This window comes from Strix aluco, chromosome 19 (genome assembly GCF_031877795.1).
Source record: "Strix aluco isolate bStrAlu1 chromosome 19, bStrAlu1.hap1, whole genome shotgun sequence".
NCBI classification, from domain to species: domain Eukaryota; kingdom Metazoa; phylum Chordata; class Aves; order Strigiformes; family Strigidae; genus Strix; species Strix aluco.
This window is the reverse complement of record NC_133949.1, coordinates 16,627,615-16,655,138: the sequence shown is the minus strand read 5'-3', so window position 1 is coordinate 16,655,138 and position 27,524 is coordinate 16,627,615. Positions and strand designations below refer to the sequence as shown.

Genomic DNA, 27,524 nt, shown 5'->3' with positions numbered 1-27,524 from the left:
AAAGATATATATTTCTTTTCCTTAGAAGAAATAATGACCAAACAAGAACATGTCGATTATCTATTATCCCACAACTACACCACAAATTCAAGGTACTGCAAATATCCTGCCATTGTGATTTTAATACATAATCTAAAAAAGACCATTTCAACCTTTCTATTTGCACATTCATCTATCCTTCTGGAGATCATCTTCACATCTCTCTAAATTTCTAAGCAAAGCTTTTGTAGGAAAAAGCTATTCACAGACAAGAAAGATGCACAAGCACTCTCCATTTACTGCCAGACAAACTTTCCTTCAGGAACTCTCCCACCATCGCTGAAGACAAGAGCTCTCTTCCACTTATGTCAAGGTTGGTAAGCAAACCTGTTACCCATACAGTGCATTCCTATCACATTACTGAGTAATTAAAAACAGTATGACAGGGCAAACAGACAAACGAGATCCATAAAGATTGCATTAAGATTAAATTGCCTGGCATTTGCTAAATTCTGAAATCTTGGCTTTGCAAACTTAGTTCCAGGATATTCGGCACCTGTAAGGAAATACAGCCTGTCGTGACCTGGTGTGTTGGGCTCCTGTCACTTCAGTGAAGGGCAGAGAGATCTGCTACATCAGCCAGGCAACTGCATCCCTGCAGTGTTATCACATCCAAACTGCTGCACAGCAGCCAAGGGACAACGCGGTCCCAAAACTCACTTGCGTCATAAAAGCTACAAACGAGCTTGGAAATCCACTGCTTTTGCTGTTTCTAAGGTTTTTTTGTTTTATAAAAAGCACAGAGCTAAACAACAGACAATGAAAAATTAAGCCTCTGGGCAAGAAGAAGAGAGTCCCTCAAAAGGCAAGTCAGTCTCCTTTTGTTCAAAAGGCAACCAGTTGTGCTAAAAAATGCCACTGACAGAAAAAAACTGGTGGAAGAAGTAATAGAAGGGAATGGAGAGTATCAGCACAAGTAACCAGGCAACATAATCCTTAACGAACTGACAGTTTTGATACCTTCAGCACAGTCTCCAGTCAATTTTTTTTCTGCAAAACAATTGTTTCATTTTATATGTTCGCACTGTTCTTCCTTGCTTTTCTTGTAGAAGAGACACAAATCAGCGGTTAGAGGGTAGCAGAGAGCTCAGCAAATCACAAATCCCCACCTATCAACTGCAGCATGTAGTGATCATGACTGCACTGAGAGACAGCAGTACCTCAATGTTAAAGCTATTCAGAGGCTTGAACAAAACGCTTTTTTTTGTTTCTCCAAACAAAATTTGGAGAAAACAGTCAACAGGAAATGCTAAAAAGACCACTCCATTTCAACACAGCTGCCTTTTCCATCCTGCCACAATCAGTCAGTCCTCATTGGAATATTTTACTGTATCAAGAAGCAGCAGCAAGAGTGCAGCCCACAGTGAGAGGAACATCACTGTGGTCATGGAAAGGTTGCACAGCTTTGCTGATCAGCTCAACTGCTTGGGCGATCATTTTGCAAGCACCTTAGCCATTGTGAAATTTTTCCACAACCATACCAAGGTCAACTATAGGTGGAGTTCTGTTTTTACCTTGCTGCGTGACACGTGCTGTATACACAGCTGGGGTACAGAAAACCTTTCCCCTTTGCAGACACTTTCTACATCATCTCTCAATGAAAGAAGGCAGTACAAGAAAAGCAAAGTCTAGCAACCCTGGCCTAGAAGAAACTTCCCTGGCATTCCTGGTAAGGTGGCCAGGAATCAGTGTTGTCCAGCAATGGTTGCTGGCTCACTGAGGACAGGCAGAAAACCAGAGAGCCACAGACAAAAGCAGAAACTCAACACAAGAAAAACCATAAAGCTTGTGTGTTTTATTAGATCTTATGTAAATAAAGAGGCCTGAAGTTGCAATGTACCTTGCACAAATTTATGCACAGCATCTCTGTCTGTGGCAATGATCCAGAAAAAGCCAGCTGCTTCTGCTCACCGGTTAAGAAGGCAGAGGTGAATAAAATTCCCCAGCATGGAAGTTACCAGCTCAGGAGGGACAATCTGATCTACTAAAACTGCAGAACAACACCACCTTCTTCTCGCTGCAGCTCAGTGTAATTAAAGCTGGTTCATCTTTGTGGATGTGTGATGCTGCTCAGCTGCCAAAGCCCAGATACACTGTCCCGCACTGCCCATTCCCTGACAGCTGCATGTTTCTTCTACTGTTTAGAAAAATAAGATGGATTGGGGGGGCGGATGACACATGACAAAATGAAAGCCTAAGAGCAGTAAAGCCTGCTGTCTGTATATGGAGACGGAATCATAGCAGGACTGCTTATCTCTAACTGCAACGGCAAGCATTTATTATCTCCCTGCGGAGCTCTGTGATTCTTCATCCATTTCAGATGTTTCTGGATTCCCTTATACTTTAATTTGCATGTGTGAGAGAACAGAAGAAAGAAATGGTATGTTAAACTCTTAAAACACTTTCCAGCTCTCAAGTCCACATTTAAAAACGGCCAAATATAACAAAAGATGGGCAACTGAGAGAGAGAGGACAACCCTACTATTCACGTGACCTTATTTTAAGTCTTACGCAGGTTTGGTCTCAAACAAACATGTCTTGACCTCACAGGTAATATGTACTCCAGCTATGGCACTTTTTCCCTAGGATTTCACCCTTTGAAATGCTGGCACAAGTTTAAGTTTACATGTTGATTAGTAGCTTGGATTGAATTACATATTTTTTTCTGTAACAAGTATTTGCCTGGTTTGCCAGTCAAAATGTATAGTAACCTCATTTCCCGCTATAAAGAAACTATAGAAATATATATATATAAAATATAAAGTAATGAAATAGAAAGCATATATTGAATTCAGATTATACAAATAGTCTTTCTGTATTTGCAAAGACTTCTTCACCTCACCTTCACTCTACCGTGTCAAGAGTACAAAAACAAGCCAACAACAACTTCAACCTTACAAACATTAACAATATATACTTAAAGTAAGGCTATGAACTCAAGGTAGCTGGAGGAAATGCAAAGCACTGAAATCCAACAGGTTGAATTTATTCCTAGTGCTCACTACATGCAATTTTCCTTCACGTAACAGATATTTTGCACCAGGGGGGCATTTAAATTCATGACTATGATGTGTGAAAATGCTTTTGTTCCACAACAGGGAAGGCATCTGCATCAACATAATTTATGCAGCTGTATGAGTTTTTAATTCAGCTTGATTGCTGTTTGTGTTATTTTCTGTAACAAAAACTTAATACATTTAAATGCTGCTGCCAGTTTTCCCCCGAAGTCTTATTTCTACCTCTGATGAGAAAGGTTGTGCTGGTCAAGTGCTCTCAGTCACACTTACTAAGAATCAATGATTGAATTAAATTATATACTTGCCATTTACAAAGTTCCTGAGGACCTTGTCTGTCTCACATTGGAACTGTAGCATTACTTAAGTAAGTGGCATCCCGTGGGTCTTCAGCTATGCCCAGAGCATACTGCATCTTCTCATACTTCTTCATTTGTTGAAGGAGCCCATAATTATGTGCTTTATTAATCAATTTATTAAACCATGAAAAAGAACCAGCGCTCTGCTCTCTGCACAGGCACCTAGCAAAACCACTGGCTGTAGAGACCGACTGAATGGTAACAAAGCTCTCTGCAACCCAAGCCAATGAACGCATCATCCTCTGCCAGCCAGTCCTAAGTAAATCCAGTTGGGGGGATGGGGGGAGTTTCCCTGGATCAGCAGACCATACTCCTCACATCTTTCCACTCAACGAGTGAAGTACCCTGGGAAAGAAGCCATATAGGACATCTTTCTCTTTTCTACATAATGTTTTTAAAGACAGAATCCAGCTTCACCCAAACTTTTAATTTTTTACTATGAACAATAGGGCTAAGGCTGAAATATCTTCTACTGTGGCACAGAAGACAACACAGAGTTCCTTCAAACATCCCCCTCCTTCCCTCTTTGCTTTTATCATTTGTATGTCATAGTTGCTAATCACAGACTTTTCTAAAATTGCTGAATCAATAACACTATCCAGTCTTGTTAAGCTATAACAAAAGCACTGTACAATTATCTACACTAACAACACTGCAATTCAACCTATAAGCATTTGGCAGGTAATTCCATGAAGATAAGATACAGATGAGCACATGTAAGAAAAAAAAGAAAAAATGTAATTAAAAAAAAAAAAAATCAACAAGTATCTGGTCAATAGGACTAAATCTGAGAGTATAAGGTGGCAGAGGAAAGAAGGAAAAGCACGTAACTGCCTCACTTATTTAGAAATCCTGTGTATTAGCAGGGGTGCATCGGGGAAAATTTCTAACTGGCAGTGTGCATTACAGCCAGAACTCTACTGTCTTGTGCATTACTGAAGCAGTGAAACCACATTCTGGCATAACCAGATATGGTACACATAACACTGGCTCAGACTTGTGCTAGCCCAGTTCTTAATGACTTCAGCCCTTGCCCAACATCTCTATTCAAGAAAGGTCAAAATCAGCACAATGAACCGTGACCTAAAAGCCACAGTACACTTGCAACATATGTGAAGCAATACCAGAATGTAGATGCATCGACACAGAGGCCAATTCAACAAATGCTTTGTGTTAGGTACGCTGGCTCTAAAGCCTCTTCTAACAGCTCTGTGTGAACAGAAATTAAGAAAAGGGATGAGAATTCTTTCTTTTACAAAGCGTCACGGAGAATAACATTAAATGAAAATAGAAGCACTTTGTATGAAGAAAGATGGACTGCAACTCAGGGGACTGCTTCATTTGTTTCTGTACAGATCTTCCATGCAACCCTGGGTCTCACGTTCTCTTTGCTGCAGCTATTCAACTGCATAATGCAAGCAACAATCCTTTTACCAGCCTTGTTTTGTAACAGCAGAAACCCTTAAAAACGGTCTCTTACAACTCTTTCCTTAGTGTCCAACACAAAGGGCACTATGAAAATAACAAACAAAACCATCCTCATATAATGGGTGCTAAAATGAAAATAAGCATTCTAAATCTTTGCCAGCCCTGGAAGAAATAGAGAAATACCTGCAAGAATGCAAGATAGCTGGTTCTTGGCAAGTCATTTAGAAGACTAACTCATATTTGACGCGATACTGTATTAATTTTCTTGCTACTTCGTAGCAGAGAAAATGTCATATTTACAACACACACAGTATCTCTTACAAATTGTCATTGAATCTCTGACTCCAAATGAAGTTACCAAGCAACGTGAGGCCTTGATATCATTGTTAAGAGCAAATGCAAAACAGAGAAGTTTTTCCTCTCTAATTACCTACTTAACAATTCTAAATACACTGTGTGTAGTGTGTCTACCTGTCACTTAAATACTATCAAAATAAATCATTCTCATGGTAAGTAATCAAGAAGTTTGTGACTCAGATAAATATTACTTACACATATATATATATCTGTATTCTAAAATAGACCTGTTCACAGCTGTCTTCAGGACTGACTACATGTAGCAAATCCATAAAGAAAAGCCTGTTGAAAAGGCTCTTAAAATGGACAAACCCATCAAATTCTTTAAAAAGCTAGATTAATTAACAAGCACATGTTCACATATTATACATGAACCCCACACCACCAGTGGATGAGGAAGCTGAGTCCTTCTCTCTCCCTACAGTCAATGAGGTAATTTTAACTTTCAAATGACTAGGCAATTTAGGAGTCAAAGTAACAATTAAAGGAAGACTTCTTAGGCTTCTGTCCCAGGGCCCAGATTCTTACTGGTGTATTAGCGCCCATTTCCCACTCATTTCAGTGGCATACAGTTACCTAAATGCTGACCTAAAACTGGCCTCAAATACAACTGGAAGTATATGTCCCCTTGAAAATTCCAGATAATGATTTGCTGACTTGAAGGAGCAAAATAAACCAGTGACAATGACCGACAAGTCTGTTATATATGTTTTGTACAGGAAACATGCAAAACCTAAGTTGTGGTCTTGTTAAGCTCTCTCATAGTTGTTGAACTGAACCCAACATTGACTTCCCACTGAAGCAATAAATTTGTATTACCTGGCCTGCCAGAGAAGTTTCCTCCTGAAAGAAATCATTGCAATTAATTTCCCAGCACTAAAATACTACTTACACATCTATATAAATCTGTTAACTATGGGATGCTGTAAATGATATTTCTGTTGAGTGTTTACATAGTATCTGACAACTAATTGCTTCAGTAACCAGATTTTCTTGTTAACTTTAAGTTATATGTAAGGCAAGCTAAACATTACCTTGATTTTCTTCCAGCTTCCCAATTGTTTCTATCTGCTCAACAAGGTCATTTGAGTTCCACTGGCTCATGCCTATGAGAATGGCACTTTTTCCCTCCACCATCTCTTCTGTAGGAGGAAAAAGGAGAACAGAATAGATTGCAGTGACTAACATGAGAAAAGTCAGGGTGAGAACTAGTAATTGAGAGAGAAATAAACACTCATCACCGTCCCTAATGGGAATACATAACAGGTTAGCATATGCAGGACTCTCCAGGAAAGCTTCTTGCTTACTGATATGCCCTACAGTGTACCTATGTGCTTCATATATTGTGCTCAGGAAAACCATGGAAAAGAGAGGACTGTTTGAATTTTTGCTCTTACCTCGAATAGTCACTTAAAACCAAAGCTTATAATAAATCACTTTGAGTGTTCAATTTCAAGTATCTGAATTACTCAGAATTCTTCCCCCTCTTGGAAAAAATTAATAATTTGTTTTAGTTGGTTTTTTTTTTTACTTTTATTTCAGAACATTCAAAAGGCAGCGCAGAGGGAAGAATGGACACACAGACCAGTTTAAAGCTTTTCAAGCATGTTTTCTCCCCTTTTATCAAAGCCACCTGTGGCACACAAAGCTTTTACATTTTCATCCAGGGACACAGAGACATAATGGAATGGCATCAAGCCCACAGCACAGAGAACCGCCTCTTTTATTGGGATCTCATCCAGGGAGGAGGGGCAGGAAAAGCTGATAGCACAAAACACAAACTGTAGATATTCTCTCTCTCTCTCTCTGAAAAAAACCCAAAAAACAAACAGGCCTAGAAGCTGTAGGAAAACATTTTCCTTCAATTTAACAGATGTTTGGCAAGAAGGATGCATTAGTCCTTTCTGAATAAACTTACTAAAAGCATTTCAATCTGGCTGTACACAGCCCAGAATGGTCTTTGTACCTAGGGGGAGTGCAGGGGAAAAAAAAAAAAAGGTAGACTAAATGATCACAGTTCTTTACTTATTAAGGCAGATTCAGAGAATGGGTCAAATTCTGCCCTCTCTCACTGCCTTTTGTAGAGAGAAGGGCTTTATTATGGGAGACAACACGGAAGAATTTGGCCACGACATTTCTGGCTAAAACGATCCACATTTTTAAACAAAAAGAAACGTTTGTTAGCGATCAGGCCTTGCAGTGGGCCTCTATATGACTGAAAAATTTATGTTCTTTCATGTTCTCTCATATGTACCTCTCTCATTTAGAGAAATCTGGGTACTGGGGAGGATGAAACTGGATCTGTATAAAGGCTTTTAAATCACTTCATAGTCATCACCATGTCTTATCTCCTCCTAAGTCCTACCTCCGGGATCACTTCCCTATGGATTGGTTAAACTGTTTCTTCTCTGCATTTCTTTAATACAAGGCAGTACTTCAGGCTGTACCATGAGTGAACCTGTTTTGCATATGAAGCAGTACTGACCAAGGCAAATGAAATCCCCCAGGCCTCAACCATAGCTGGATCTCCCAAAAACATTCCAGAACAACTCACAACCAGCAGTAAGATACTGACTTAACATGTTTAAACATGCACTGCATTCTCTAGAAAGTAACTGTAGATAGACTACTGGAACAGAACCATTTTCAACCCTGGTTCAGCCATGGATACAGTTTATGGCTCTGGGTAAGATGATTCCACTCTGTGATGATTTCTTCAGCCTGTCTCCACCCATCTATTCAGAACAAAAGGTGACAAAGACAAGGCTGCAGAAGACATCCCTTGTGCCTTGGCAAAGGTTTTAGTACAATAAGGCTTTTGTACTGGCCTAAGCCTGTATGTGACCATTATAAGATACTATGCATGAACAATGCTATCTTTGGTTGCTTAATAGACCAATGACACTTACTGTAGAAATGAAGGAGCCCATTTCCCCATACCACTTTTCTTCTGGGAATTTATCTGAACAAAACTTGATCTGAAGAGCATTTTTGCAAGCTAACTACAAAGATATCAAAGCTTGGAAATATTTGTGTCAAACTCTCTTGGTACAGTGGGCAATCACTGTTTATCAACATTTTAGTCTCCTGCAAAACGTACTTTGATGTCTGTTCTATGACTTAGCTTGAACACAGACTACATTCAGCAAATTCCAAGTGCGTTTTTGTTCTCATTAGTCTATGATCCATGCCTCAGCAGCTCCAAAACTGCAGTCATCACACTGACCTTCAAAGCATTCTTGAACAATGAATGTTGACAATTCAAAGGAATATTCCATCAAGCACAGTAAGTGATCATACTCCCAAAGACAGAACACAATGACATCTTTTTCATCAGAGAAACTACCTCATCTAAAATGTCTGAATAGTCATCATTTTAGTTCTCTTTTTAGACAAAATTTTAAGTATGAGTTGGTGCTCAAAGTTACAATTCCAGCTTCACATGGAGTTTGGAAATATTACTGAAATCCTCCAGACAACTGTTTTAAGCACATGGTAGGAGACCATTGAAAAGCACAAAGGCAGTGTGGAGGAAAATCAGCAGAGGCTATTTTTCTTTTCTATTTCCAACTCTTCCACTCACTAAAGCTTAAGATTTCAATGCAGCTTAAACAATTTATGTATCCTATTCTCACTGAACACCCAGTGGGAACAGAGCATCTCTTCTCATCCTCTTCATGCCTAGATGTCTCCAATACACATTTAATTTTGATCCACATAAGCACTTTATCACATACTAAATTACTGTCTCTCACTAAAAGTCTGTTATTAGAGGATTAACAACTCAGTAACAGATGTTGTTCATTATACATAGCAGTCACTTTTTATTTGAAGTAACAATTATAAAAAGGATAGATACTGTCATTATAAACATTTCAGACAACATAGACTCCTGACGTTAACAAAATGAAGCAATATTGAATGAAAGCTGTATTACATTCTAAATCAATATACTTTACACACAGCATTCTGTACTTCTCCCAAATATGTCTAAAATAAAATACGTAAAATATTACACATACACACTTATCCTCTTCCTTCCAAATTTGGAAATCATCCTGCCATAGAAGAGCTGAGACAGTGGACAGCATTAGAAATGGAAAAATTATGGCACAGACATTCTGATTTTAAAGTAGTTTATCTCAAAAAAAGGAATTAAGAAAATGGAGGCAGTAGACTGGGACAAGGAATATTTGGGTTTGTCTTCTCCATTCCAAAATCCAATACATTATATAGAAAGTGTTCTTGCTAAAGTTTGCCACTGCAGTAGCCACGCAGCTAAGCAGCATTGGCTTGCACATGGAATACAGCACACTAGGTCCAGAACTGTTACTGACAATTATCAACAAAAAAATGAGGCTATTTCAGTTGGGCCTGAGCAATTCCTGCTCTGTCCTATTCTAGGCAAGCGCAGAGTGAGTGAGGTTTTGGGAGGGAAGGTTGTATAAGCCTTTGGATCACTTCCATTTGACAGAAATGTAGAGCATGTTCTCAAGCATGAAGAAGGGCTTGATGGGACCATGGGATGCTTTTCAAAAACAAAAATTAAAATTTCCTTTCTTTTTCCCAAATCTTTCCAATTTAGGTGTTCTTACTTTATGTAACTGTGGTGGTTTGACCTTGGCTAAAAGCCAGGTACCCACCAAGTTGCTCTATCACTTCCCCCCCTTTCCCCTTTTTTTCTCAACAGGGCAAAGAGGGGAAAGAAAATAAGATAGGAAAACAAAACAACCCTTGTGGGTAAAACAACAGCAGTTTTAATATAAGCAAAGTGAAGCAAAGGTCCACGCGCGGAAGTAAAGAAAGAAAACAGATTTATTCTCTACTTCCCATGAACAGGCGATGTCGGACCTTCTCAGGAAGCAGGGCTCCAATACGCGTAGGGGTTGCCTCGGAGGACCAAGGGTGACCCCACCCCCTTCCTCCTTTCTCCCAGCTTTATACTGAACAGACGTCATATGGTATGGAATATCCCTTTGGTCAGTTCGGGTCAGCTGTCCTGGTTGTGTCCCCTCCCAAGATCTTGTCCACCCCGTCCCACTGTGGGGGGGGAAATGTCAGAAAGAGCCTTGGTGCTGTGTAAGCACCACTCAGCAGTAGCCACAACACCAGTGTGCTATCAACACCCTGCCAGCTCCCAACATAAAACACAGCACCATGAGGGCTGCTACAGGGGAAAAAACAATTCTGGCTCAGCCAGACCCGGTACAGTAACTTTCAGTATTCTTGATTTCCAAGAGCCTGGATACTCTGAATAAATAGACTTTAAAAAACCCCATTCAAACCACACACCTCAAATTTATAGTACTTAAGCAGTCAGTGTTGACCTTTTTTAAATTTTAGAGGGGTTTTTCACCCAAAAAGAATCTAGACTAACTTCAGTGAACTATGAGGTTCCTTTAACATGCATGAACTCTGGGAAGCGGGTATCTTTTCTCACATTTCTGAAGCACTGTGTGAATCTGGTGCAGTAATAAATTACTACCCATACATTAGTATCATCATCTGCACTAAACAAAATGGAAACCATACCACACGTTATGAGAAGTGATGACACTCAGGATAAACTCACAGCACTTTGCACTGATCAACAATAAAGGTATTTAAAATAAATTCTGGAAGCATCAAAATATTCAAACTGGTATTGTCATGATATGACAATGTCTGCTATGGAACAACTCAATTCCAGCATCAAGTCTGCCATCTGACAAAAGACGCTTCACTGGCTTTACATTACACTGCTAAGTATCTGTAACCAAGAACAGACACTATCTGTTTTAGGCAACAGCTAAGAAAGATTTATGATCAGGGAGGTTAAGAAGACAGTTGCATACAGTTTGCACAGAAATATCTGGAAACTCTAATACCTCTATTTGTCTCTTGGAAAGTCCCGTAAACAGAGAAGGAGATGGCAGACTGTGAGTGGAGACCATAGAAACAATTGATACAGAGAAATGTTCACTTTCCTTGAAAATTATTTACTTATAACAACATATTATGATTTCTGAACGTTGCCTAAGAATCCTGCTTGCCCAGACTGTTTTGTGGATTCAGTGCAGCTTACCCAGACAGTCTGGGGATTGGCTATGATAAAAAGTAGCAGGTAGCCCTGGGGTATGAATTAAAAAGACAACTCACCGACAGCAGACTCAAAGCCCCCAATGGGCACTTAGGCAAACTTCAACTTGAACAAAAGGACTCAGAGATGCTACCTAGGGAGGATGATCTCACCGATTTAGGAAGAAGACACCTGGACTTGGCTTCACAGCGCATGCCCTGGAAAGAGCAGACACCGTGAGGAGGACCACGTACTTCTCCCCTTGACCACCAAAGACACATACTCAGACTATGCAAATGAGTTCCGAGAAATAATTATAATAATCATGCCCACCCCCCCGAACTAATTGTAGTAACCCGGCCTTTCCTAATGAATATGTATGCTTTGGTGTAATAAATATTTGGCTACTTGCCAGAGACGGTGTGCAAGCTTTGTGGAGAAATCCCCTTGCACCCCGGCGGGAATAAAGATACCTGCTTTATAACTCTCTCCGACTTGTAGAGTTTGTTTCCGCACGTCACAACATACTACAAACACCAGGGACAAAGAGCTCCTCTAATGCCACAGGTGCAGGAGGAGCACTAGCAGCGTCGAGCACTTGGGTCTCTCCCAAACCGACGGCAAACCAATGTCATCGGCGATGAGCAGGTCGCACGGCAAGTAACACGCTTACAGGAGTGCCTGCCACGGAGGTTCAAACTGCGGGTGGGGGAAGAATGACACCCACTAAAAACTGAGGCAGGAAAAGATAGATATCTTGATGTTAAGACATTCACAAGCCATCTTTGCAACACAGCCGTTTCTTAAAATTCACATGCTTTAGTGAATGAGGGTCAGCGTCCTCAGGCCTTGAAAGGCTTTTTGCTAAGCACAACAGAATTCTGCATGACATTGTTAGAGCACAAACACACTGAGGAGTCTTTAGACCTCCCAGTCTTCCACTTTAGTTCACTGGCAGCATTTCCAAGTTGCTCAGTAGAGCATTTTAAAATTAAATAAATGAGACTAGTGGATCTATTTTCAGGAGAGGAAAGTGCAGCAAATTAAGAGCAGCTCTTAATTAGCAGAGAGCTACCATAGCCTCTTTCATGAACAAGAATCTTGAGAAAGCACACACAGAGTCTGGCTTGAAATATACACCGCCTATCTAGCAGCTTCAGCTTTATAAGAATAAAGTAATATAGAAGACCGTGCCAAAAGGCTCATTTTAAAAAAGCAAAACTAATGACAAGAGTTTTTATGCAGACTAAATAAACTCAGCTGGAGAAAATGAGGCAGCTGTATTCCACACCACCTTTCCAATCTTTAGCAAAGCTGTCAGCAGGCTTTTGACTATAGCATCTGCTACACTTAAACACACAGGAAGCAAGAAATCCAAACAAAAAAAAAAGAGCCCTCACATTCTAAATCAGAAGCCTAATGCACAGACAAAGAAATGATGAAGAAGGTATGTTTCTGATAGGTTAGATTCTCATCTGCTGGACTAGTTTAAATCCAGAATAACTGCTGAAGTCAGAGTTCATTTCAATTTAAAGGAGGTCAGAAAGTGGCTACAGGATCCCCTGCAAACAGCAATACTACCATTTGCATCTTATCACAAACGTGATATCAACTGTTAACTTTGCTTCTTCTGAGGGAGTCCACAAAAAGCCTGAAATTACCTTCCAGGTACTTTAATAATAACCATCATCAACAGCTTCCTCTTAAATACCACTGTAATTTCCAGCCACCTGCCAGAAAAGATTTCTCATCATTTACAATTGGAAAAACAAAAACCTAGAAATAAAATTAATAGTTTTATATGACTCAGAAAATCAGTGCCCTAAAATAGACTACATGTACTCACAGTCCATCTGTTTTTTACCCACCACCTCACACTGCCTCCAGTAAAGAGTCCAGTGCCCAAATGGGACCAGTCAAAGCCAGACAATCACACCCTTCTGTCATACAGGGTGCTCCAGCATGATCAGTTTTGCCATGTCCTCTCCATATTTTTCCCCAGTTGTATCTTTAAAGTCTTTCTACTCCTGGAAGGGACATCCTGCTAACTTTGTGAGGTCGTATGAGGAAAGCCTTTACTAAATGAGAACTCGTGCCAGAGCTCAAATGCTGTAGGGAACATTTCTGTCAGTCCACAGGGCATGGATAGGTTCACGATAAGTATGTAGGTGGAAGGTAGATACACTGACTTTCTTTTAACTTCCAAATGCATGGATTACTCCTTGTGCTCTGCTCTGCTGGCTGCTCCAGCCAGTAGGCTCTGTGCTGAAATTAGAGCTGCAAGTTGCTAGACTTGTCAACAGCACACAAACTCCCCAAAAAGGCAGGGAAGTAAGGAGAGCAATGTTTTTAGTACAAAATCAACGTACCAAGAACAAAATTAATCAAGGTAACAGGGCCACAGCAAGAAAAAAAATTTGTCTTCATACTCATGTTCGGAGTCTATATTATAAAAAAGAATAATTGGAACCGTTCATTTAGGAGCGTGAACGCAACCTAGTTTGCAGTACATGGACTCAATGAGAAGAGCTACACAGCAACTGTTAAAATAAATGCTCGTAGCCTGTTTAGGAAGCAGTACACTGACCAAGGGAGGGGAGGGGCATGCAGTGACTGTAATGGGTGAATCATCCCTCCTTGTCCTTATCTCCATTCCCGAGCCTTTTGCTTAATTTTCTCCTTCCCAGCACTGGGAGAGAAGGGGTGGGGGAATGGCTGGATGCTGCTCAGTTGCCCCCTGGGCTCAAACCATGACAGACCTCAGACTGAGACTACCGTCGGCCAGTTTCCTACTCCCGTTTTGCTCTTAGATCTCCTGTTGCTAAAGCCAAATTATGCTTCTCCCATGACTACATCTGGCTGCTATTTACATCATCAGGGATCTCGAGTGGTAAACACGTCACCTTTTAGTGGCCTGACTAGCAAAGACAGTCTCACTGCAATGACAGTACATGCTGCTGAGATCTCTCCTCATTATCAACTTTTGCTTCATGCTCTCAAGTGTCAGCTATCAGGGAGCATCAGTTTAAAGGGAGATTAGAGGGTTTTATTATTATTTATTCACATATTGGAAGATACACATCTGAATGCACATGACTCTTCCCTCAGCTTTGCTCTTCTTCAACCTTATTTTCTAGAAAAGTCATAGTCCTAGAAACATGATGAAATTATAACAATTTCACATTACGGACCCTTTTCAGAGCAGCACCCCATACAAAAGCCTACAGGCCATTCCTTCTCAAGAAAGTACAAAACCTCCCATTCCTATCAACAGCTTGTAAGCACTTCCAAGTCTTTTCCTGGTCCACTTGACAGCAGCTGGCAGATGGTCACTGTTCTTTACAGCCTGTGGCAGTACACAGACTTAATGCCCCTTCAGAAGCCCAAAGTAGCCTATTTGCCACTCAGTGCAGCATTTACCTAAGCTGTAAATACACACCAGGAAAAACTACTTGCATACATAGCACACAGTTCTGCCTGAAGACAGAAAAAAAAAAAAAAAGAAACACGAAACAATTCACACTGAACAGCCTTGTATCTTATGCTTCATTGTCGTGCTGTGCAGCAACTGTCCACCTGCCCTTTGGTGTGAATTCAGCAACAACTTTCAGTAGCTGAAGCTCTCTTCACACCTTCCAGCCAAGAGCCAAAGCAGCATTAACTGCAGGTTTTCAGACCATGAAGCATGTAGCATTGGGTAAAGCAGAGCCATTTACCTTAGCAGGACTCAATGCACATGGGGCAGCAATATCACAGCAGCAAAGTGCCAAGAAAAAAAATGAAAGAGCTTTAAACAGTGGCAAATTCTGAATGGCAATAAACTATAGTGTCCTGTTGATTCCTTTCAGCTGTTGTTACCGCCTGGAATTTGATACTGTCCACAATTATCTTACCATGAGTATTTCAGTACATGCATTTCATGAAATCTAGCTATAAGCAGCCCCATGGAAAGAGGAGAGACTAGTATTTCCTCAGCAAAAACCCTGGAGATGATTGATATTTCACCCTGCCTACTCCTCACTGCCAGGATCTGTGACCCTCTGTATGATACTGAACACATTTCTGTGATTCCCTGAAGGCATTTTCCACCCCACAGTAACATCTCCCACTTAGTACTGTCTCCTCCAGCCTAGACCTTTGATACAGGCAATATAGATTCTACCTCAAAATGTAAGTAAGATGGCCGACAATGCATGCAAAAAAAAAAAAATAAAAAATCTACCAACCTGAAAGCAGTGAAACAAAAATGACTTGTGTGATGACAGACTTGAAGAAAATGACCCAGCCAGAAGCAAAGTCCCTGGGAACACAGACAGTACAGACCAAAGACCTGGTATCTTAATCCAAAGACAGCCACCTCTCCTAAAATTTCCACTTGTATTTTGCATTTAGCAAAGTCACAGTTCAGTCAGCAACACTAAAATGATATCCTGACTCTCTGACAGAATGGCTATGAGCTCCTGCACCCCTGCTCTGAGGGCAGTAAAGATCCATGATGGCAAACTAGGTGTAGCCAAGTCTGACACTTGAGGAATGGCAGCAAGACTTCTGTGGTGGGGTCAAACACAGCAGCGTAAAGTCAACATAGGATAAGCAGGAATCCCTACTTAGAGATATACAAAGGAAAGAATTTAAGAAAACTCATTAGATTAGACTGTACTGGACTTCTCTGGCTGCCCCTCATCTTCTACACACGCTTGCATGTCATAGCTTTTAAAAATACAAGCAAAATGGAAATCAGTCTTTTATATGCAAATATATTTGTTGGGAAGAGACTTGATTCCAGCAGTGATGGGACTTTTCCAGTTTGTATAACTTTTACACTCCAAACAGATTAGAACTGCAGATGTTCTCGTGCTTCCTTGCTTTAAATGGTTTGGACTGAAAACATTCATATTACTCACTTTAAACACAGAAATCCAAGACCTGAGTGTTCTGTCAATTGCCCTAATTTGTTTCCCTTGGTTCTTCTCAATTTCTGTCAGCATGAAGTAGGAAGGAGGACGGAGCAGCCTGTTTGACAACTGCACTTAGGATTAGTTTTTGTCAGGGTTTTTCTTTCCTTTTTGATGAATTAAATAGCAGACTGAATTGGTGCACACTCATTTCCAGAGAGGTCTCCTGACGCACAGCAACTATTGGCCCTGCTTGCATCTCTCCCTACAGCTCTAAGAGATTTATCTTTCTTTGTGAATATGTATTTGAGAAATCTGAAGGTGCAACTCAAACACTGATTAAAGACATCACATTTTGATTTGTCCAGTTTTCTTATGGAATAAGATTTGGAAATCTGTACTAAAAATTACTTCTTCTCAGATCAATCCAGACAGGCTGCTACTCACCTAGACAGCCTGCAGCACCTTTTTATAACCATGCTCTAAACCCATGTGTCAGCCCCAGGACACATTTTGCCCAGGGAACCACACACTGCTCTTACAGCTATGGCCTTGTTTCAGTATCACTGTGGCTAGAGTTCTTCTTTCCTTGTTCAGAAAAATTAAACACGTTTCTTGAAGGCTGTAGAATTTACCCTTCCCAAATAGCAGTACAATCTTATCATGCTTCAAGGGTCAAATATTCAACAACAGTTCTCAGACAAGTTGCGTTAGCCAACCCACAACCAGGCCAAGTTCGCTAAGTTTCACAAGTGAGAATACAAAGATTACAACATCTAAAATAATGGTCGTAAGTAATCAGTGAAAGTGATTACTTATTGACTGTGACTATGAAGTGAAACTCTCCGAATGAGGCTTAGACTAGTCGTACATGTAAACGTTTGCAAATTTGGTCCTAGTCTGTCAACAACATTCAACCCCAAACCCCTATTGCTATAGTCAATCTTGTGGACTAGGCACTAGGAGAGATGCAACAAGTTAAACTTAAGCACAGTGGTCATCCTCTTATTTAACACTGTGCTTTCTCCCTACAGTGACAGCTTTTCACAGTGCCAAACAGATTCACTTCGAGTATCTGCAGTGAACAACAGCATCTTCAACACTGATTTTCATGTGTGTCACAGGGCATTGCTTTATCACGTTACACTTCAGCTGCAGAAGCATGCAACTCTGCTGTAGCTAAAGCCCCTTCCCAAAAGGGCAGAATTCCTCCTGACCAGCAAAGCCAAACCAGCCTTGGAGACCTGATCAACAAGAATGTAGAAAGCTTTTCTGTACTGGTGAATCAATTTATTGTCTACTGGTTCTCTCAGTGCAAGGAGACTTCAACAAACTGAGATGGATTTCAAGGACATGGATTTTCATGAGACATGACACAAATACCTTGAGATTTTGGTTTTGCCTCCAAAACACAAGATGACTAGCTGCCATTCTTATGGTTTAAAAAAAGCAAATAAAATATTTATCTACACACATATGCCACACACAGCCACTCCCCCAAAACCTCAATTACAAATCCACATCGGCTTCGTACCTATGACAATTTACAGCACTCAATCTGATGGTCAATTCCCACAATAATGAAGCACCCATCTTGGGAAAGAGAAATAAAAAAGAAAAAACAAAACCAAAAACTAGGTGCAAGGATCATCAGAGTACCAGCTGCAGTCTCTGTGTGCCTACCCACTGACAATAAAGATTACAAGGGACAAATCAGCTTGTAACATCCATATTTCTTTCCTCTCTCTGTGCAGACAGCTGGAACATCCCTGTGCTAAAAGTCTCTTTCAGATAAGATAGCCATTTGGTTCAGAACAAGGAGAAAATAATCAGCGCTCAGCTGAAACATGGACTCATGTGCATGCACACACACAGAGCTTGGAGCTCACAAATCTCTCTCCAAATAGAGATGGGTTGCTAAATCCCAGCTCAGAAGTGCAGATCTGAGCTGATTGCAGGCTGGGCATGGGCTGGCATTGTGACATCAGACAACATACAGTCGGGCTTTGTGCCTCAGCCTACCTACAAATTTTTCAAAACCTCTCATTTATTTACCTTTGTGGGTCACTTATTCCTTTACTCTTCTGTGGATTGCTTCTTGATTCTCAGATACAGAACCCTCTACACCAGCCAAGTAGTTATTATTGAACACCTAACTGTATAGGAACAAGGAAGAAAACTTGTATTTGATGCATATCTCACGTCTCAGACTTCAAAAAGGCTCTGAACACACACCTTGTTAACACAGGCAACAAATGAGGGAATTTTGTTCCCCAGAATGTACTTAAGAATGGCTTTTTTTAAAAAAAAAAAAAACCCAACACCCAAAAAACCCTAACCAACAAACAAACATACCATAGGACATCCTTTCAAATTAAGTTAGAAAGAACATCTGCATCTCTTTCTGCACAGTGGCCGTAGCATACTTGTACAGCCAGGGACTCGCTTCTAGCTGTGGTAAACCAAGAGGATGCAAGCATGTTTCTGAAAGAACATGAAGTCCACAGTCAATTTCACAGATTCTAGAGATAGCATGATCCATTAAATCATTTCAGCAGCCTTCCAGAATAAACCACATCAAGTAGTTTCATCCTGCTATACCTGATCAACCAAACAGAAATCATTTCACTTTCATAAAAACATTATTCCAATATTCATCTCCATTTAGAACTGCCTGATTTCAATGGACAGCTGTAGCGTTCTAGGTGAGGCCAGAATTTTGAGCCAAGTTTTCAAATTCCACTTTATTTTGAAAGCTTTTCTTCCCCTGTTTGATTGAGGCTGTTGCCTACTGGAGGGGGTGAGTAGGAGGCAATAAAAAAAAAATAATCTAACTCTCATGTAAGCAGCTTGTCTTTCAAGTTTAAAGTTGTCATAAATTTTACAGCTACAGGAGGCAATTTACAGAAAGGAAAATGGAAAATAAGTGGTCCACCATCAGATAAAGTCAGCATCCTTGTCAGAGCAACTCGCAGATAAACTGAAGTCAAGGCATCCTGGATCCAAACCTGTACTTTGAATAATACACAGTAATAATCTGATTAATATTAGTTATTCCTCTGCAAAAACAGTTTGTTTAGGAAAGTATTACAGAAATAAATCAGTGAGTTATTAGTGAAGTTGCTTCAGAGCTTCCAGATCATTCAGAGCAGAGCTGATCCTCCCACAAAAGCTGTTTCATTTTTACTGCCTGCCTCCTACCCTTGTATTTTTTGAGCAACTAAAAAGCTCCTGACTAGCAGCTCCTTCATGCTGAATTTCAACTCAGGCTTACGCCAGCATGAAAACACAAGAGTCAGTTGCCAGCCATTTCTGCAACAATTCAACCCACAAAGAAAATTTTAAAAAATGAAGTTCACTGCAAGACAGCAGACATTTAATGCCAAATACTGCCTTAAAAACACCAACTGCCATTTGCAATACCACCATGCATCTCCAGACATCAAATCCACACACGGCAACAAGACTGAAGTCAATGCAGTACTATAAGAGAAAACAGATTTTCTCAGAAACAGGCCTCATTCTAGAAGAGCAGAATACTGGGAAGGAAGGGGATTTTCTCTCTGTACCATAAATATCAGCAGAGGAAGAAACCTGGTGACAATCTTAGCCATGCAAATGATTTTGCACTTAGACATCAACAGAATGTCTGCTGAATGTGCTGTTAATGAAGCAGCCAAACTAAAAATAAAAAGCACATCCAAATCCAAGCCAAGTTTTTCATGGGACAGGTGAGTTCTCCACTTTGGATTAGGTTTACTTTAAACTAGGAAAGAAGTCTGAACAAATATCTGGGGGGAGAGGAATCCCTCTCCTTTTCATAGAATCATAGAATTGTTTGGGTTGTAAGAGACCTTTAAAGATCATCTATTCCAACCCCTCCTGCCATGGGCAGGGACATCTTTCACTAGATCAGGTTGCTCAAAGCCATAGGGGTTGCTCTGTACCCGAAGAATCCAGTTTGCTACAAAAGCCAAAGGACATTCAACAAGTTTATTCCATCACCCTTCACTCCTGACTTCCAGGTAACATGGGGACAACTCAGACTGACCTCAATTGCCTAAACTATGAAAGATCCTAGATGGATTTCACAGTAGTAGCATTAACCGTCCCTTGCTGGTTATTCTCTTCAGAAGAACAAATGAAACATGTCAGAAAAGCATTAGGTTTGGCCTCTGCAAACAAAACCAAAAGAGAGGCCCCGTCTCCCACTGTAGGCGAGAGATTGTGTGTGCACATGGCGTACAAACTCTACTCTCACTTCAGAACAAAACTTGGCATGTTGAAGAGCATGCCAAGATTCAGGGTCTCATCAGATGTTGTAGGGAGTGTTGCATTTTGGATTCACCTGATTAAATCCACAAGCATTCAGGTATTGCTTCTTCTTGAACAAGCAGAGGTCCCAGTTACTTTAGTGAAAATTTTGCCAGAGCGGAGAATCTAGACCATTGGTTTTAAAAGTTGGCCATCATTAACACAGACACTGGTGGCCTTCATCAGGAACAGTAACAAGAGCACTCCAACTGTAACATCATGTCTGACCTGTAAAACAGGCTGGGCCTAAGAGACCTCATGGAGCTCTGTCCTGTCATAGTCATGCTGCTTTTGATGCCAGATCCAGTTCAGGGCAGCTTGCTCCTCCACCCCAGCACTCCACCCATCTCCCATAAACTTTGGGCCCATTCACAAATCCTTGAGAGATGATCTGATGGGGTTTTTCAGATCTCAGTCTGATGAGGACAACGTTGTCAGTTCATCCCCAAAGGAGCTTAGTTACATGCTGCAAAACTGGGGAAAGGACGAGGAGGGGAAGACAAAAACATGTACTGACCTCGCGCATCGAAGAATTCATCATCGGAGCTCTCCACGGAGTCTTTGAGGACGTTCTGCATGTGCCACTGAGCACCACTGAATCGGCGCGGGCCAGCTGGAAATACAGAGAGACTCACATTAACCCAAGGGAATGCTCACCTCTGCTCCAGGCTTAAAGAAAAAAAAATACAGGGTTAAATAAAAGGTAGATGTCTCAGGGGGATCATTTTGGTCAGTGCACGTACTTCAATCTCAACAGTCAGCCAGAATTCTCAGGGAGGCACAAAAATTACACCTGTCGCTTCCACAGTTCTTGTTAAAGGTAAGCCTCCACCACTTTCAGCTAATGCAGCAACTTGAAAAGATGAATTCACCAGGCTGTTCAATTCCAACACTCAAAATGTACATTGTTTCTGAGACCTGAAGGCTGAATTTCCCCAGGACATGGCAGTAGCTCCCATTTAAATTCAATTTCACTTCTAAAAGAAGTGCCATCCTATTTGGCTCACAGATTTACAGACAAACTACTGAATTCTCACTCACTGAGTTGTTTTCATCAGACAGCTTTGTTTTGCTGGAGCCTGGGGCTTTCATTTGAAGCTTGCCATTTGAAGACGGGAAGAGAAAACCACATTAGAATAGGAACAGTAACAGATACAGTCATGACAGCTTAGATGGTCCCAATGGATTATCATACTCAAACTCATTTGTAATTAGTAAACCAGACCTGCCTAACTATATCAGTTTTCTTTACATCTACAGCAACCTAACACTAGAAAGTAGTAGTGAAATATATTCCTTATATTAACAGTGAAGTCTCCCCCAAATCAGTGGGAAACCAGGGATCAAATCCACCATATCCATAACAACACTACAGCTATTGTTGAAAGGACCCTCATTACCAACCAGAATAGTGTCCTCAGTTTTATTCATTGCTCCAGATGATATCAGACCTGAAAATCTAATATCCCAAGGCCCTGTCCACAAAAAACATTCTCCTTCCAGTAGTAAAAGAGCAGCTCAAGCAGGGGAGGCATCCTTCTACATTATTCTGGAAGAAACATGCCAGTAGGTCACAGCCTTCTCTTCTACTTTTACTCCATCTATAGCTGAACCAATCAGAAATATGAATTAAAGGTGGCAGGAGGAAGCAGACTTTAGCTTGGCCAAGAATAGAGTAAAAATAATAATCAGGTAAAAGCATTTTAATAGCTAAAAAAAACCCAACCAAAACTAAAACCATTCAAAATAATTGTTTATTAAGGAGTCAGTGTTCATTACAAGAGTACAGCATGTATTGGGAATGTGTCCAGTGATATTTGGCAGCTAACAGAGAATGCATACAGATCATTACATTTACTGTTACAGATTTCTGGAACCTTTTATTAATGATAGGGAACAGCAAACTGAATTATTCCTTACCAAACACCACCTTGCAGTCCCCCTTCATTCAAATATACATATATATATATGTATCTCCTAAAGCTTATCACTATAGTCATCAAAATAGTGGTAGAAAGAACACTACTCTGAACTTTTATTGAAGAAAAGTCTGCATTTGGTCAATGCTTGGAAGAGCAGGAATTCCAAAATTTCAATGCACACGAATGGGAAGAACCACAAAAAATGCCAGAGTGACAGATGGGAAAGGGACAATTTGCAAAATTCAGTCTTTGGATAAGAGTTCATACGCTACAGAAGAGTGGAAAGAGGGAATAATCTGCCCCACCTTTGGAGCTGCTAGATCTGAAAAACAAAATATAATACTACTACTCTTAGTAGAAAAATTCTTGAGTAAACTACTCTTTTCCAGTCTTGTATAGAAGCCCAGCCTTCCTGATCACAGGCCTTAAGATCTATGAGCAGTCAGAATGAAGGCAGTAAACTTAGAAATTTATGAAGAACCTATAAATGAGAGGCAAGCCCACAGAGCATGAGAACAAGAGTGAGACAGAGAGAATGACGAGAAGGCAAAGGACTGCCTCGAGCATCTCAAGAATTTTCCTCAGCAAGAAAACAGCTCCTTGCTCAGCTACCCTGGTCAATCAAGTATCTGTAACTGAAACTGAATTTCTGTGCTATGGATGTTTATTAAACCACAGGAATATCCAAACCAAAACAGATAGACTTCATTGGCAACACACAGTTAATGCATTTTGTGGTCCTGCAGATGCAGACACTCCCATACTGAACATAAGTTTCATACTGAGAAAATTCCGCTCAGATTTTCCAAACCAGATGTCTGTACTGATGATTGCTCTTCCAAGACTAAAAACTGAAGAGTCTGATTTTCATGTATTCTGAGCATTCAGTGACTCCACAAGAAGCCAGAGGGTACATTTGCAGAAACAAACAAACAAAAATGCCACAACAAAAAATACCCTCTTATGGCAGCAGATAATTTGTTTTGAAGAGACATTTAGGGGCCTGACTTTTAGAAGCAGGTTTCCCTGCACTTTTTAAAGCTGTGTAACTGTATGCCTCTCTAGTCAGGCACCACAAATGCAGTTATCCAAAGCCAGGAAACACTAGGAAAAAGAACAGACAAATGAAAACAAACCAGAAGAAGAAAGTATTTGGCATTTTGGATAATTATTTTCAGGATTTGTCTTATCATGATTTTAAAGATTCTCTGACTTTCGTTCTGCCAGTCAGCTATATTTCCCATGGATTGGTGAAGTCCCATTCAATGTAGTCTTGGGCTTCCATAATTCTCCAGCAAAAGATTAAGATTTAAGACCAGAAGGACCCACTCATTCTTCCTTCCTTTTCTTCTTTGCCTTTCCTGATATCTAGTTCCCTTGCAAAAATCCACCTTCAAAGAACAAATACTAAAAGTTACAGGATTAATGCAACACCTACAATATGTGGGTCAGTTCCTTCCATTTCATGGCATATGCCTTCTCACTTCAATTTTGATTTGGTTCCTCTTCTGAAGACAGCCAATTCCGTGAAGCAACTGTCTGCTACTGTTTGTTTTTACCTAACAGATTTTGAGATACTACTATGACAAAGTCAGCAAATAACACCAAAACCACTACAGAAATCACTGAGGAGTAAGGCACTTTAAGCATCTGGATGATTCACTGGTTTGTATCTGACTGTAACAATGGCACTTTCAGCGTGATTTTCTTAATCAAATAAAAATTCATTGAGATCAAGATGTATATGACTGTACTCCACTTCTGCATACCAGAACTGAACTAGAATATAGAATCAAAGGATTCAGAATGCAAGCTATTTATCAAGGAAGTCTCCTAGCACAAAGAAAAAAAAAAAATTTAAAAAAATCAATGTTTCATTCCAGAAATTTTCAACTGGATTGTGAAAATAATCTGATCTTCATTTGGCTGGAGGGAACAAAGCACCATTACCAAAAAAAAGAAAAAAAAAATCTCAAGAGAGCAACAAAAGAAATCCAGATAAACTCAGTCTTGGTACAAAACTTCTTTTCTTAAGGACTGCATTCATTACTTGACATTTTGGCTGCCCAGCACAGATTAATTTGGAGCACAAAAACCCACGAAGATAGACCTCAGTCCTTCAAGAAACCAAGTATCCTCAGCTCCTGTGTAACAGGACCCAGTCTCCATGTCTCAGTGGAAAGGCTAGAGCCAAGCTCCATGGATCATGGATGGAGGATCTCATCCCCTCTCCACAGGGGCACAGGAAAAGCAGTAGGACACATTTCCACAGGTGCTTGCTAATCTTTTAACAGTTCTCTAAAGCAATGGGGTTTTCAGCTGTCAGTAAGCATTAGCAAGTTATTGTTGCATTCACTATGGACTTTGTTTTCACAATACCCTCATGAACACAAACATTTCCTTCCCATTATATCAGAAATGACAGCCACCTTGGTGGTTTCCGCATTTAAAACACCTACAATTATATGTAACATAATTATGAACCACAGTAACTTATTCCCTGCTAAACTTTTCTCACTCAGGCTCTTCCATAGTGGCTCCCAAATATCACAGCATGTTAATTTATGTTGTCTCCAATGAAGTTTCAAGGTCTAATTTGCATGTTGAGGTAGTAATTTCCTAGGGAGCAAAAAACCCCAAACAAACCAGTTCTTTAGATACATTGTTTTACAACAGATGCTACTCACAAATTTTACTTTCAGCTCACCTTGACAAAGTTCCCATTTATCCCTGAGATAAAAGTAGACTTGGGACATTTTCATTTAACAACCTACTTGAATCTCTTGCTGGAATGTAGAATAGCAGTCCTGACAGCTGTGGGTAATGGAAGAGGGCAAGATTTTTGGTAGCTGTACTTGAGTTCTACATATTCTTTTTTTAAAAATCCAATTCCAATTTTTGCTTCTTAATCCATTGTTTTCTACTAAAGGAAATGAAATCCAAGAAATAAGTCAGTCCAGAAGGCACTTTTACTACTTGTACAACCTCCAACGATATAGCTTCTAAACATCTCGTAAGCACAAATGCACTTCCCTTACAGCACTCTTATCGAGTAGGGAACTGCTTTCTCTCTCATTCATCATGTAGGGAAAAAGATACAGTCCTAAACTTACAGTAGTTAAATTAGTACAGTCTTTCATGTAGACAAGACCTCAGGATCCCCACAGACAGCTTGGACTTCACTTGGGGCCCAATTTTTAAGCGCATAAGCTTTCATGCAAGTACCTGATCTTGAACTCACATTTAACATCAGTTTCAAATCCAAATGGTCTTTTGGGTTGATAACATCAGCACGCAAAAGCTGTGTCATAGGCTTAATAAGAACAAAATAATCACTCAGGTGCTTCTGAATCTGTTGTAATCAGTATGTCTACATGCTTGCGAGATACCACCTGAATAGTTTCTCAGCAAAAGGAGGTAAAACCAAAACAAGTAGGTTTACAAAATCACAGAATGGTTAAGGTGGGGACAGACCTGTGGAGTTCACCTGCTCCAACCCCCCTGCTCAAGCAGGTCCCCTCGAGCAGGTTGCCCAGGACAGCTTCTGAGTATCTCCAAGGAGGGAGACTCCACAGCCTCTCTGGGAAACCTGTGCCAGTGCTCAGTCACCCTCACAGTAAAAATTCTTTTAAAAAAGTGTTTCCTGATGTTCAGAGGGAACCTCCTGTGTTTCAGTTTGTGCCCATTGCTTCTTGTCCTGTCACTGGTGTGATGGTTTAGCCTCTGCCGGGGTCTGAGACCACGCGGCCGCTGCCCCTCCCCCACCAAGGGAGTGAAATACAAAGCCCCGAGACTGAGATAAGGAGAGGTTTAATACAACAGAGCAACAGCAACACAACAAACAATAAGTGATAACAATGAACAGAGCAAAGTATATACTGATACAGCAGTGAGAGAACCGGCTGCACCAACCCACGCGATCACCGATTCTTCCCGCGCTCGCGCCAGGATGTGACATCAGCACGATATATGAATAACGCAGCTAAAGCCTCCCCCCACTGCTGGGGAAACTTAACCCTGCCCTGGCTAAACCAGGACACACTGGGCACCACTGAAAAAAATGGCTCCATCTTCTTTATACCCTCCCTTCAGATATTTGTTTAACTGGTGAGAGCAATACAAGACCACTGACCAAACACCTCAAATACGACAGAAGGAACATCAGGGAGTACTGCTGTCACCTCACCTCTCCGTTTCCAACACTATCTTCCAAGTCCACTACACTCAAGACCAATGCACTTCCAACTTCTACAGACTACCATTAAGCAAAAGTGTCATGGCTGATACCTATTACTACATTCCCTATCTGCTGCACAGAGTATTTATCCCAGCAAAGCAGAGAACATTCTTCCTCCTCAGTGATGCATAACTTCCCAAGGCCAGCCCACTAACAGTAATTACAGAATATGGTTGATTGCATGTAAATCCCCACAGGGTGCAGAAAACTGTGTGATACTGAAGCCATGTTTGACAGTCTCAGAGAGAGAATGCTAAACAAAAGCTTTAAAAGTATGTTTCTTCTAACTGAAGCAGTGGTGCTAATAAGTGCTCATTTCACATTTTCACACTTTTTTTACCTCAGTTTTTATGTCTGTTTCAGAAAACCTCTGTAACAACATACAATGTTTTTAACGGCTGCAATTTTTTAAACCATCACACCAATTCAGAAGTTATTTCAAGCTTTTACTTAACATAGTAATGTGCATATTTAGATTGTTAAAAAACACCACAGCAAAAGCATGGTTTGCAATTTATCAATTGATACACAGAAGATGAGTTTCTCTTGAAACACATTTAACAACTATTTGCACAAGATGCTCCAAGTCACATTCACAGGAATATACCTTGTCCAGTGCAATTACAAGGAATTGTCCCATCGGTAAAGCCAACTTGAGACCTCAGATACATCTGTCTCAGCCTTAGGCACGTAACAGAGGCACACAAACCAGGATTTCAGTGCTCCTTGACAGCAGAGACAGACAGCAGGGGAAAGTTATCACACTACAGAAAAGTACCTCTTCCTTGACATCTAGCCTCCTAAATGAGGTTGCAGATATCCAGGACTGGACTGACTCTATGTGATCATTACTAGGAAGATAAACAATCACAATATTCTTATCTTGCAGCATGTACACAGC

The 27,524-nt window shown here is 40.5% G+C and overlaps 1 protein-coding gene across 5 annotated transcripts in view; it reads right to left on the bottom strand.

Annotated features, from left to right (window-relative positions):
* Window positions 1-27,524, bottom strand: part of PITPNM3 (PITPNM family member 3) — a 114,673-nt gene that overhangs the window by 69,906 nt on the left and 17,243 nt on the right. For 3 of the 5 annotated variants that reach the window (XM_074844950.1, XM_074844951.1, XM_074844953.1), the window contains exons 2-3: window positions 20,982-21,077; window positions 6,232-6,339 (exon numbers count right to left, since the gene is read on the bottom strand). In XM_074844950.1, the coding sequence (XP_074701051.1) occupies window positions 6,232-6,339; window positions 20,982-21,077 (204 nt within the window). The remainder of the gene's footprint in view (window positions 1-6,231; window positions 6,340-20,981; window positions 21,078-27,524) is intronic. The other 2 variants (XM_074844952.1, XM_074844955.1) reach the window with 1 other exon arrangement.